Here is a 14,268-nt window from a genome sequence, read left to right on the forward strand (position 1 = left end):
TTAACATTTACTGAACCCTAATATCTGCTGTATACATCCAAGGGGATACCACAGTGAATATGACAGGTTTTTTCCTTGTGAAACCCACAGACTTTTGGAGATTTTTACCTCCTTACAAAGGGTGTACACTGAAAAATAACAGAGAAGGTGCATCCAGGCAGCAGTGATGTAATAAAATCCTATTTTTGTGAAGAACTAGAAATCAAAATCACATTTATAATAGATTGAGAACAAAACTTATTTTCAACTCTTTAGTTGCATGTGTCAGGAAACCTCTTTCAAACTGGATTAACAATAAAAAGGTAAGGCATGTTTGAAGTACCATCATCTTCAAAAGCAAAAATTCATTCATTCAGCAAATATTTATTGACTACTTATTATGTGACAAGCAGTGTTCTGTGTCTTTCACCAGAGGTTATAGCAGTAGCAATAGGGTCAGTCTTTAGTCTTGTGGAGCTTGTATAAAAATAGGGAGAGAGACAATATACAAACAAATATATACTTATCAAGTAGTAATAAATATTTTTTAAAAAATAATAAAGTAAGATGATGGTGCACTTTGTCACCAGAATCCTCTTTCTTGTTTTTTTTTTTTTTTTTTTGGATAGGCTCTCCCTTTAGGGTGTCAACGTGGTCATGTTGAGAACTGCAGAACTTTCCAAACATAATGACTTTGTCCAAACTTAGGTGCTCAAGCAAACTCCAGCATGGTTTCTAGCAGGTTAAGTCTGTGTTCTTAGGATGATCCCAACCCCCCTTAAAAATGCTTGCCTGAGAAAAAGCTCAATGCTTCCTGCCGGAAGAATTTACTTTTGTTCTGGCAGGTAGCCCATTAACCCCCTCTTACAACAGTTACTTTAGAAAGTTTGCAATGATAAGTCCCTTCTCTGCCCTTTCAGATCTAAATTTACCACCCAAAACTTTGCTCAAGAACCTGAGCACCATCTCTTTTATATGAAAACATTCTAGGAGATAACTCTCTCTCCTTCCCAGTCCCTAGGGGAGGATAAAGGCACCTTCATCTTGCACCTCTCCTGCTGTCATAAATTTAGACATTTGTTTCTCCTCTGTGGTAGGATAAGCACCAGTTAACAAACCCACATGGCCTAGTCACATGGACTAACCCCACTTTAACATTCCTCAGTACCTTATCCTTAGCACACCCCAGCCTTTAAAATGTCTCCAGCCTTGTTTGGGAGAATATGAGTTCGGTTCATGCTGGATTTTTCCCTCTATTGCAGTAGTTAACAAATAGAACCTGTCCTCACTGCTCTAACCAGTATCTGACTTTGTTTATTCTTGACAATATTCCTCATATCCTGCCGGGTTTAGAGGACAGCTCTTTGTAGCTTTAACAAAAGTCTCATTAGGTTTCATTGAGTCCCTGCTCATCCTTGAACCAGTCACTGTGGCTAGAACACAGTGCTTGTATTGGTACGGTTTAGCCACACCCCCATCAAGAGAAAAATTGGAGTGCAGTTACCAAAAGGAGGAGTAGAAGCTGGAAGTCAAAACCAAATAAATAGCCATTACAGCAGACATTGAAGATTTTACCATGAAATGAGTGGAAAATAAATATATATATTGAACAATGATTTTCCTGTTTCCATGTATTAAAATGCATTTGTTCAAAATTCCATGAAAGAATAAATGACTCTTGAGTACTGTATTAACTTTTTCTGTGCCAGTTTTATTTAATACATCTAGACTAGAGTATAAACTCCCTGATGATGATAATGATGTGTTTTATACTTTGAGACACCTATGGTATCTGCCACTATACTGCTAATAGTAATTAGAAGAAATAAAACCAGTGTTTCCCTTACTAACAAAACGAGTATAACCTTTCTAACGCTCCCTTTTCTAACTTGCAATATTATCTAATAATGTGATTTTACTCTGTTCGGGTCACATAGCTGCTTGCTATCTGGCATCCTTTCTAGGGATCTGGGAAGTTTTAACTCAAAAGTTAGTAGAAGGGATCAGCACTACTTCCATGAAGTTTTTGCTGATTCCCCTCAGTGGAAAGTAATCATGCCTTTGTTTTCTCATGTATAGCAGTGTTGTTCATACTTTCATCTAGTGCATGCACTATGCTGGGAGATAAGATCACAGACCCTGGAAGCAAAGAGTATGGATGTATTAACTGTGCAACTTTGGGTAAATCCCTTAATGACTCTGCTTCAATATTGCCATCTGCATAATGGACTTAAGTTTCTATCTCATAGGCCTGCTGAGGGGAATTAAGTAAGTATATACGGCCCTTAGAATAGTGCCTGGCGTGTAGTGTGGATCTATCCTTGACATTTTCCTCTTGTGTTGAAGGTTTTTACAGTCTTCATCTCCCATGGGCCACAGGTTTTTTTTACTTGTAAAATGAGAATGTTGTGATCTTCAAAATTCTTTTTAATGCTAATATTTTGAGCCAGATTTGGCCTGGGATGACCTCTACTAAATGAAAAGCTTCCTATGAGCAGGTACTATCTTATTCACTTTGGTATGCTTTATATATCGGAACCTCAATTCAGATATGTTGGTTTGAATTTAATTGACTTATTCTGAAGCTATAGTCACAGTTTGGAGCAACCTTCCTGCCTCTCACCCTCTACTTTCTTTTTTCAACAAATACTTAACCCTACGAAGGAAATTAAGGAAATTTGATTTTTTTTTTTCAGGACTAGTTTATATTTTGGAGATTATTTTATTCAAAATCATGATGTGATTCAATTGAGGCAGATTTTCCTGGCCTGCTCAGAATCAAAGCTACCAATAATTTAAAAGTTATTAACTTGACTAGTTAGCAGTCAAGGAAAATGCTGAGATAATTTATTTTCATTTATTAAAAAGTTATTGTTAGAGGTGAGTTCGTAAGAACTTGATTTTTCAGCAGTGGTTCAGTGCTATGTAAGTAAACCTCAGAACAAGTTGATTTTTTAAAATGTTGTCTAACATACTCGTGAAAAATAAACATTTGTAGGCTGCGGATTTATGACTAATGAAAGACCTATGTTGTGTTATCCTTAAATGGCACTTTATGATTTGAAATAACTTTCATAGGCACCTTGGTTGACATTCCTGTTCATCCTGTTAGCGATAGTATGACTTCATTTGAGGCTAAAGCCATTGGCATGAGACTTTGACATTTACTCTATACTTAATTTTAAATTTTATTAGCCCTGTTTGTTCACTTGCTCATTCTTTCTTTTGCCCGCCTTCATCTGATTCTTCTAATCCAAAGGAAAATTATCTACTTATTTAGACCCTTTAATAGATTATGATCATTGTATTTTAAGTGTACATACGGGATGCTATTTTCGTATCCCTACTGCCGTTCCTAATATATACAAATTAGACATTTGGACCTTCGTAGGTCTGAAAGCAGAACTTCAGTTTTACTTACAACAGAGTTTGTGTCAGGATTAAATGAGACCTTGTCGATGTTTCTTTATTACCATTTCTATTTTATTATTTTGAATAGTGAACATTTATTAGATGTTTATTCTGTGTTGTGGTTGATATTTAATCCTAATAACCATATGAGGTAATTACTATTATCACCTCCATTATACTGAAAATTGAGGCTTTGGGAGATTATGGATATTGCATAGGGTCATTAGCTAGCATGTGGTGGAGCCAGAATTTGAACCCCTTCCTTCAGAGCCCAGGCTCTTAGCCATTTACTGTTTCATTCAATGAATATATATTGAGCACCTGTTATACAGCAGGCAGTATAAAAATACTTTGTAAAAAGTAAAGCATCATAGGTTAGTTATTGCTTCCTTACCTTTCTGTAACAGCGTAAAGGAAATTGCAGTACTGTGTTGGCCTTTGTCTCTATGCTAGGCTGAGAGTTTCTCAAGAAAATGGTCTGTATATTCTCATTGTCCAGACTAGTGCCTGAAACAGAATAGGCACCTATAAACATCTCATCATGAATAAAGGAATGAAAGAATGATAAAAGGGAGAAAAAAAGAAAAAGAAGCAAATAAACCTCTTCCCAAACCTCTACAATTTCTTATTTATCGTTTAAGCATTTCAGAAAGATCACTGAATCCTGTGGTGTAAAGGGTTTCAGTAATTTATTTCAATTAATGATATAAATTAGATGTCAAAACCCATCTTTTTTGATTTTACTGTTCACCTTTTACAATATTCTGTTACCATCTTCCCACCCTTCCTTCACCTCTATTTTAAAAATTCACTAGGTTTTCACTGGAATTTTACTTTATTACATACCTTTAACTGACATTTCTCCAGTGAAAAACCTGTCCACAAATTATTTCAAATTTCAAGACAGAGGAAGACGGGCTCCTATGTTCTGCCTTGCACAGAGTGACATGAGTAGATATGAGCCAGTGGCTCATATTATATACTAAAATTTCTTAGAAAAAAATTGCCAGAGGGAGGAGGGTGTTAACTTTACCTCTAGATTTAAATCCTTTTACATATATTGAAGGGAATAAACAAAATTAATAAAACATAGAGATGTCAGAAATTTTTATTTTAGTTACTTTCTTTTCACTCTTGGCATCTGAAACATGTAGTTCCTCTTTCTCTCAGGGGATGTTGAATGAAGGGGATAAAAGAAAAATATATATGCCAAAGACTAAATCATTACATTATCTTCGTATATTATCACTATTAAAACATTTTGGCTAGAGTAATATTCACATCTGTTTCCAGCAGTGGGAATTTGTAAAGGTCCAGGAAATTTAACTTCAATAGAGAGTAATACACCTTCCCAGAATAGCATTTACTTTTAGTCATTCATTATTCAAAGTCTAAATGGGCAACTATGTTGGCTGCTGTTAATAGAGTTGTTAAGCTAAACTCTCCTGAGCCAATCAAGTCATGTTCTCCATTTCTCTAATTGTTATCAATGGCTGTAACCGAGTCAACTGATTGTGTTCAAATATTTATATGCCCGTCGTTAATTGGCCAAAAAAAAAAAAAAAAAATAGAGTTGGATATTTTTGTTATTTTGAGCCCAAGCTTGGATATTTCATCTCTTCTAAACTTGAAACTCTTAGCTTCATGGTTTGGCTAAGTCAAGTCCACTTATTTTTTAGTAAGTGTATTAAAATACTTTATAAAATAGTCTGGATTTGGTTGGGGAATAAGAAGCCGGGTCTTCCTTAGTTCTTTTTAATTTGAACTTCTAACACTACTGTTTTGCTTTATATACCAGTAGCCTTAAAAATACCAAATATCTTTCCAATTTTATAAAATTATATCTAGAGCTACATAAATATTTATATAAATAACGTAGTATAAATACATAGTAAATATAAATCAAAGACATTTTTGATTCAGACATTAAGAAAATAGTTTATATACAAAATATAATTTTTTAAATTTTATAGTACTTTGGATCTGTAACAATATTTTGATGAAACAAAAACTAACATTATATAAACTGATTTTTGGGTTTTAAAGCTCCTTTTTGTCTTTAATGATTTGGTGATTTGCCTTTATTTATTTATTTATTTATTTGTTTGTTTGTTTGTTTATTATTTTTTTAAATATCTATACAGTGTATGGGTTTCAACAGACCATGATGAAATTGAGAATGTGGCCAAACAATTTGGTGCACAAGTTCATAGAAGAAGTTCCGAAGTTTCGAAAGACAGCTCTACCTCCTTAGATGCCATCACAGAATTTCTTAATTATCACAATGGTATGAGTTTAATAGTTTATTCAGAATCTTATGTAATTTCCAATTTGCTTATAATTTCATAAGACTTGTTTTAACATTTGCATTTAAGGTCTTAGCATTGCTTGCTTGCAAAGAAATTTATTTTGATGTCCTTTTTATTTGTTTTGTCTTTTTAAGAGGTTGACATTGTAGGAAATATTCAAGCTACTTCTCCATGTTTACATCCTTCTGACCTTCAAAAAGTTGCCGAAATGATTCGAGAAGAAGGATATGATTCTGTTTTCTCTGTTGTGAGACGCCATCAGTTTCGATGGAGTGAAATTCAGAAGGGAGGTAATCTGTAATATCAGTCTTTATTTTAGGTCATTTTATGGAGAATCAGTTTTTTCATATGCAAATATTCTTTAGGAGTGAGGAGAGTAAAAAGGAAGCAGTAAAAGAGACTTGTGAGTCTTAACTGTGGTAGTTAATGACATTTCTAATCAGTTCTAAATCTTATGATGACTGAGACAAGACAGTGAGCCCAAATTAATTCTTCGCTTTACTTTTTACAAAGGGACATTTTGACCTTCTGTTTGTGTTTTGAGACCGACATATAATTTTTTAGACCAAATACTTTTATGTTTGTTCTAGACATGGTTAATAAACTCCATATAAATCAGAATTGTAGGAATAGAAAACATCCACCAAAAAGTTTTGGAGGACCTCAAGAATGAATTGCTTCCCAAAATATATAACTCATTATGTAAGAAGAGTTCCATAGGGTTTAGCCACTGCCTGATTTCTAGCCAGATAAACTAGCAAAATATGTAATAAAGAATAGAATCACCAACAGATAGGTAAATATAACACATGAGGACAGGCACTGTAGTTTCTGTTAGGTGCCCTGACATTTGTTGAATATAGGAAAGCTGGCCTAATTGTCTTAACATATGTGTGACTTAAGATGTTATTCTTTTGAAGATGCATCTTTCACATTATATCATTCCATTATATTCTGCCATCCATTGTTTCTTATAAGAAATCAGCTGTTATTCTGACCATTGTTTCTCTGAATATAATTTTCCTCAGGCTGCTTTTATGATTTTCTCTTTATCTTTAGTTTCCGTAGTTTGACTCTGATTTGTATTGCTGTGGTTTTCTTTGTGTTCATTTTGTTTGGAGTTCTCTGAACTTTTCCTATATATAGGTTCATATATATCATCAGTTTTCAAAAATTCTCTTCAGATATTTCTTCTGCCACGTTTTCTCTCTTCTCTTTTTGAGACTTAAATTTAAATGGATTTTAAACAACTTTATGGTATCCACATGTCTCTCACAGTCCGTTCTGTTTATTTATTTGTTTATTTTTCTCTTTGTGCTTCATTTTGAGTAATTTCTATTAACATATTTGAATTCATTTCTTCTCACTTGCATTGGTGCACTGTAAAATCCTGTCCAGTGAATTATTTCAGATACTGTGTTTTTCTATTCTAAAATATACTTATAGATAATCTTTTAAAGATTCCACTCTCGGTTGAAATGCTCTATCTTTTTATCCTCTAAAAAATTTTTTTTCTCTAATTTCTTTAACATGTTCATGATAGTTATTTGAAAATTCTTGATTGTGAATTCCAACATCCGGGCCATTTATAGTACAATCTCACTGCCATGTATCTGGTGCCTATGAAACTTTACCACGTATTTAAGACATGTTTGCTGAGTATTTTTCCTAATATCCAGCACTGGGGTGGAGTTGAGCAGAGGATGGTTTAGTTAGGGAAGTATGTAGAGGTTATTCCTACAAGACTTTAGACATAGAAGTGACAACTAAAAGTGAAGAGAGATTCTTAAGACTCACCAGCCATTAAACACATACACAATACAAGTTCATAGTTCATATATACCCATACACATCCACATACACAAATTTGGGGAAGATTAAGTGAAAAGGCAAAGGAATCCCTATATACAAATACTGAGGGCTTCATTCATTACATCATGTTATAATAATTAATGTTGATATTCCTGAGCCTTCATTATCAAGGATAATAATAAACATAATTTTATTATACTTAGTATGTTTTTAATTTCTTAGTATATTTTTTAACTACTGCATATTTTTAACTAATGCATAATACGTTAAATAAATATTTCTATCACTATAAAAAATTTTAGTAATTTAATGGGGAAATCTTGTTTTCTGCAGTAATTCCATGAAAGTCATTTCTTAACCACATTAGACAAATAACATACATTATATTTCTATAGAAACAAATAATGAGAAGTAGTTTAAAGGGCTCAAATATTGAATATGGATATTTTATGACAAATCATCCTTAACTACTTTCAGGTTGCCTTGATGTCCTCTCAAAGCATGATATTTATATAAATACCTTAAAATTTTAACTATGCAGAATTTCTCTATGAAATATTTTATTTTTTATTATTATTCAAAAACAAAGGTAATTCATCAGAATTATGGATTTTGTTAAAATTCTTTTTATTACTTATACAGATACAGAAATATTCTGCATTCTGAGTTCATTTTTATGCTTTTTTAAAAATTACTAAATTAACATTTTCAGTATTCAAAGTGGACTTACTACAGCTTTTTGCTTTTAGTTCGTGAAGTGACTGAGCCTCTGAATTTGAATCCAGCTAAACGACCTCGTCGACAAGATTGGGATGGAGAATTATATGAAAATGGGTCATTTTATTTTGCTAAAAGACATTTGATAGAGATGGGTTACTTACAGGTTTGTGCCTTCATTTTGCAAAAACTTTTTAAACCCTTTCATATGTATACTTTGAGTTTTAGAAGTCTGGCACAGTTCATAATGGAAAATATCAGCCCCCAGAAGAAAGGCAATGACTGACAAAGTTTATTTTCTGAGGCATTTATCCTGCAGACTTACCCCAAACTAATCTTTGGAATCCAGTCAATAAATAAGCAAGGAATTCTGCTACAACTGTAACATTAAGATAAGAAGTGAATCAAGTGTGGAATGTTCTACAGGTGTCCAGGTTGTCATATCATTCCATTCAAAACTCTGTATTTAATTCATAGTTATGTTACTGTCAGATTGTGGTTGTATACTTGAATAACTTCTATTGCTTTAAAAAGAGACCCTACCCCACCCCCAAAAAAGAAAAAAAGAGTATAATAGAGGTGAAAGAGCACCAACCTGGACATCAGGAAAACTGATTGCAGTTCTATCTCTATCTCTATGTAACCTTGAATATATTGTTTTTTCTGTTCTGAGTCTCCTTGCTCTAATTTTAAAATGAGCAGGTTGGATGTCTCTCTCATCTTTCAAGCCTACATGTTACACCGTATATTACTTGTTCATTTTAGTTATAGCTATTATTTATTTAGCACTTACTATGCACCAAGGACTATATAAAACACTACATAGGATATCTCATATAATGTGCACTGCAACAGAATAAAGTGGACATTCCTAGCCCACTTTTACAGAAGAAACAGCAGCTCTGAAAAACGAAGTAATTGGCTCAATGCAAAAACAAGTAGTAAATGGTAGTGTCAGAATTTGGATTCCTGTCCTTACGTTACTTAAAAAATAGCATTTAAAAAAATGCCCAAAACTCTACTCTCTATAATAAAATTCTTATGTGACTCATACTCTGAGGGAAAAATAGTTTTGCAATCTTTTGGTCAGTGTATAGGCAAACCTTAGTCTGGCTGTTTAGTTAAATTTGAGTATTGATGAAAATTAGATTTGACAGATAAAGATACCACCCTCTTTAAGCTCTTTGCTAAGGGGTACTGTGGTTTGATCTTTTCCTAAAGTGTGGAGAAAAATGAAGTCTCTCATCATAATTAGATTTATGAAGAGACTAGCAATTTTGAAAAACGAAATTTTCCAGTAATTCATCTTGACATTAAAATGAATGTAATCTTGGAAAGGCCTCTCCTCTCGTCCCCATACCCCAGGATGAAGAAACTGTCCTTACCTTTGCCCACACATGACCCAGATAATACTGTCTACTCCCATCTGTAGCTCAAGGATCTAAGATAATTCTGTACAATGGATACTACAGTTATTTTTCCTATCTTGCCACTAGTTGCAAATAGGAACAAAAATTCCAAAAACATTTATACTGCTTTTGAATGAAGATTGAGAGAGACTGCCAGAACAAAGGTGATACAGTTAGGAGATTTCTAGAAAACTCCTTGTGGTCAGAAAACTGGGGGATGGATATTATGTCTGGTTTTTTTCTAAACTTAAAATAGAAATCTATTCAAAGTAAAATGAGAACTTGAACTGTGTAGATAGAAGTTGAAAAATCTAAGGTTATTTATGTGGTTCAAATATATGGGAAACAAAAAGATAATCTTCCTTCCCCCCCCCCAAAAAAATGATTTGTTGTATGTCACTAATATTACTGGGTTATTCTTTTTTCTTAGTGCTGTAGAAATGAATTCATTGTTCTATGTTATAGTAAACTTTTTGATATATGTGAATGTGTGTTAAAAACAGTACTCATGGCATTTGTTCTACCTTTAGGGTGGAAAAATGGCCTACTACGAAATGCGAGCTGAGCACAGTGTGGATATAGATGTGGATATTGATTGGCCTATTGCAGAACAAAGAGTATTAAGGTAAAAATAAGGCTTATGTAGCAGTTGTACAAGATCCTAAATTATTTTTAGTAGATATGTGTAATTGTACTTGTAGATGCTGATTTATGATACTCCAACCATCTTAGGATCTGTGTAACTAGTTTGTTCATGTGTGAAAGACAAATTCATAATATTTGCCTTTAGATGACTTAATAACCTAAGAAACACATAGTCCAGTTAGACCACACTAGTTCAAGTCTTTCGCTGTAAGTTGAAGTGTATATTAAAGTAAATTCGAAAAGTAATATTTGAATAATTGAGTGGGAATGGGTTACTAAGTGTACTGATATTAGCCACATGAGAGGGAGTGATTAGTATTATACTTGTATTCAAAGGTCTATTTTGGTTTCTTTTAGATATGGCTATTTTGGCAAAGACAAGCTTAAGGAGATAAAGCTTTTGGTTTGCAGTATTGATGGATGTCTCACCAATGGCCACATTTATGTATCAGGAGACCAAAAAGAAATAATATCTTATGATGTAAAAGATGCTATTGGCATAAGTTTATTAAAGAAAAGTGGTATTGAGGTATGTGCCCCTGAATATATTAATGTTGTTTTAAGATTATGATTCAGGGTCAAGGAATATGTGAGGGAAACAAGAGATATGCATTTTTATTATCTATTATGAAATCTAAAATTTAGCCTTCACATGCCTAGAAAATTATTGTACTATTTACTTGTAGATGAGTAAAATGTCAATCAACAATTAATATCGTTTATTTAATAAGTATGAACATATTATTTTTAAATAGGTGCTATCTAGTTGCCATAAGATCTTGCAACAAGAAAGATTTCATAAAAAATAGGTGTCAGCACTAGGAAAAAAGCAAATATCTTCTGGATTCATAAATGTAGCTTATTCTTATGATTAAAAATGTTAAATTCAAAATAACTTAATATTTAAGTGTATTTTCAAAATGAAGACTAAGATGATTTCTTATAATTCACTAGAAATCTTACATATGTGCTCCTAAGCAGCACAAAAGACAAGTTATAGACTTTCCTTTCGATAAATTGAATTATAGGAGACTCTTAGATGAATATCGGACAGTGTGTGTTGTTGTGTATGTTTTACCTGTAGATAGAATCCTTTCCACTGATAGAATCCTTTTCCAATGTCTTTCACCTTTAGTGTACAACTAGAAGTAAAATGTTTTAAAGCTTTATTGTTTTAAAATAACAGTTGGTTTTACTTAGTTTGTCCTTCAGAAGGTCAAAGGACTACTCATTTGTGATGTGTTATTTACAGGGTATTATCTTATTCTGAAAGATTTCTGTTTATTTTCTCATTTTTCCCTTTTTTTTTAAAGGTGAGATTAATTTCAGAAAGGTCCTGTTCAAAGCAGACACTCTCTTCCTTAAAACTGGATTGCAAAATGGAAGTCAATGTACCAGACAAGCTAGCAGTTGTAGACGAATGGAGAAAAGAAATGGGCCTGTGCTGGAAAGAAGTGGCATATCTTGGTTGGTATCTTTTTATTCAGCCATAATAACATGAACCAGGATTTTTTTTAATGAAATAGAAAAATAAGAAAAAAATTCCCAAGATTGGCATGATTGTAAGGAAATGGGAACTCTCTTACACTACTTACAAAAGTATTAAGTTGGGACAGCCTTTCTGGAGGTTACTTCGGTAATATTTATCAAGTGCAGCCTAATAGAATGATTACCAACACATGCTATGGAGTCAAAACACACCATCAGCTAGCCAGTTTTGGTAGTGTAAGCCTTGGTTTCCTTATCTGTAAACGAACTGTTAAAAGTACCTATTGTCATAGGTCTGTTATAGGGGTTAATGACATAATCTGCATAAAACATTGTGCAGATTCATAATACATAGACGGTACACTCTGAATATTTTTAGCTAATTTTAAATGTAATAGTTTTGACCCCAAATTCCAATTCCAGGGAAGAAGTTGGACAAATGTGCCAATAATAGAAGAAAATAAAGAAACCCCTAAATACCCTACAAAAATAAAATATCTGTAAAATCAAATACTATACCCATTAAAAACAATGCCATAATCTGTATTTATTGGTATAATCAGATGTCACAATTTTTTCACTTTAGTATTAAGCAAATATATTTATCAAGTATCTACTATAGGCAGGCTTTGACCTGGTTCCTGGGACTTAATACTTACAGAGCTTACAGCCTAATGATATCAATATTTTAAATATCAATAATGACAAGATACTAAAATACATAATAACTAAAAACCATGTATGATATAAATATTTACAAAGGGAATTTGAGCCTCCGAAGAAGCACAGGATGCTCCGGGAGCATATGATCTGGGGACTTCAGGAATCACCTTTAAACTATATGTGAAGATTAAGTGCAGAAAAATACTATAGAACGTTTGATAGAAAATGATCCAATTTTTGTAGAAAAAAGCATTTTTATGAAACATATAAGAAACTCCAGCTATTATTATCTGTGCAACCTTAAGCAAGCTTCTCTAAACCTTAATTTTCCCATTTATAATATAAACACAAATCAAACTCTATAAGGCCATTGGAAAGAAAATCAGAGATAATGTAAAATATTTTACATAGTGCCTTCATATAATAATAATAAAAGGTGTATCATTTATATAGGTAAAACTATAGAATTACATATACCAAAATGTAGTGACTATAAATAGTGATAATTAGGATAATTTTGATTATTTTTGCCTTTATTTTTTAAAAAGTTTCTGCCAAGATATGCATTACTTATATAACATAAGGAAAAAAAACTAAAAAGTAGAAGTTAGAAAATCAGAAAAATAGAGAATAGACTCCAAATTTTTAAAAATCAGAGCAGTGTTTTTTGTGTGGGCTACATAAAATATAACAATATATTCCTTAAAAATATCAAAACTTTTATAAGTAAAATTCAGTAAGTACAGCTTAGTTTGAGGGGTGGATAATGCAAAGTAATACCTTAATTTTCATCATCTTTCAGTGAAAACAATTTGAATTTCGATACATTTAATAATAAAAGAAAAATATTCAGTAAATGTAGAAAAATGTAAAACAAACTCCTTCAATTAACATTTAATTAATAGTATTTGCTCTATAGTATAGTTATAGTTATACTCAAAATGGTGAGTATATTCTAAGGTACTGGGAGCTTCTGAAATTCATCCTAGCCAAAAAAAATGATAGGAGGCGGATTGAGAAGAAGTGAGACAGGAGAGAAGGGATGTAGTTATGTCAGTGCGATGATAATTTTTTGAACAAATCAGTGGTATACATACAAATCAGAACTATTACAGATTAAAAGAAACAAGATACAACATGTAATATGTGGCCCTTGTTTTTGATTCAAAAAATCAACTATAAAAAGACAATTTTGAGACAACTGGGGATATATGAATACTAGATTATTTGATGATATTAAGGAATTATTATTAAACTTGTTAGTTTGATGATATTGTGTCAATTTTAAAAATATATGTATCTTCTAGAGATAGATGCTGAAGAGTTTTGGGGTAAAATATGACGGCTGGGAATTTCTCTCTCTCTCAAACACTAGGGGGCAGGGAATAGAGAAAAATATTGATAAATTATCTAAAACATTGATAATTATTCCACATGAACTTGGGGTTCTTGAATATATTTGAAATATTTCTTAAAAAAAGTTTAAATAATTCACAATTTATATATAGAATTTCTAGTAATTATATGTGGCATGCAAAAAGTATATTCCATCCTCCTTTAACTGATGTTTATTTTGAATAGGAAAAACCCTAGACTTTAATTATATACTCAAGTACCTTAATATGTTTTCATTCCAACTGATCTGTAGGTTTTATATGCAGAGCTTTAGGTCTTACTCAAGTTAACAGAATTACTTATTGGTTATTGTTTGCATTATTTTGAAAGAATATTCTTTGTCTCATTGAGTATTCAACCAGTTTTTCTTTTACTTGGTAGGAAATGAAGTATCCGATGAGGAGTGCTTGAAGAAAGTAGGCCTGAGTGGTGTTCCTGCT

At 32.4% G+C, this 14,268-nt stretch overlaps 1 protein-coding gene across 1 annotated transcript in view; it reads left to right on the plus strand.

The window, feature by feature from the left end:
* CMAS (cytidine monophosphate N-acetylneuraminic acid synthetase) overlaps nt 1-14,268 on the plus strand; it is a 16,280-nt gene that overhangs the window by 1,481 nt on the left and 531 nt on the right. Inside the window, 7 exon segments of the mRNA XM_006912679.3 lie at nt 5,535-5,677; nt 5,834-5,989; nt 8,261-8,394; nt 10,168-10,262; nt 10,640-10,811; nt 11,596-11,749; nt 14,210-14,267. Coding sequence (XP_006912741.1) covers nt 5,535-5,677; nt 5,834-5,989; nt 8,261-8,394; nt 10,168-10,262; nt 10,640-10,811; nt 11,596-11,749; nt 14,210-14,267 — 912 coding nt within the window.

The sequence above is a fragment of the Pteropus alecto genome, unplaced genomic scaffold (assembly GCF_000325575.1).
Source record: "Pteropus alecto unplaced genomic scaffold, ASM32557v1 scaffold103, whole genome shotgun sequence".
In the NCBI taxonomy this organism is placed as follows: domain Eukaryota; kingdom Metazoa; phylum Chordata; class Mammalia; order Chiroptera; family Pteropodidae; genus Pteropus; species Pteropus alecto.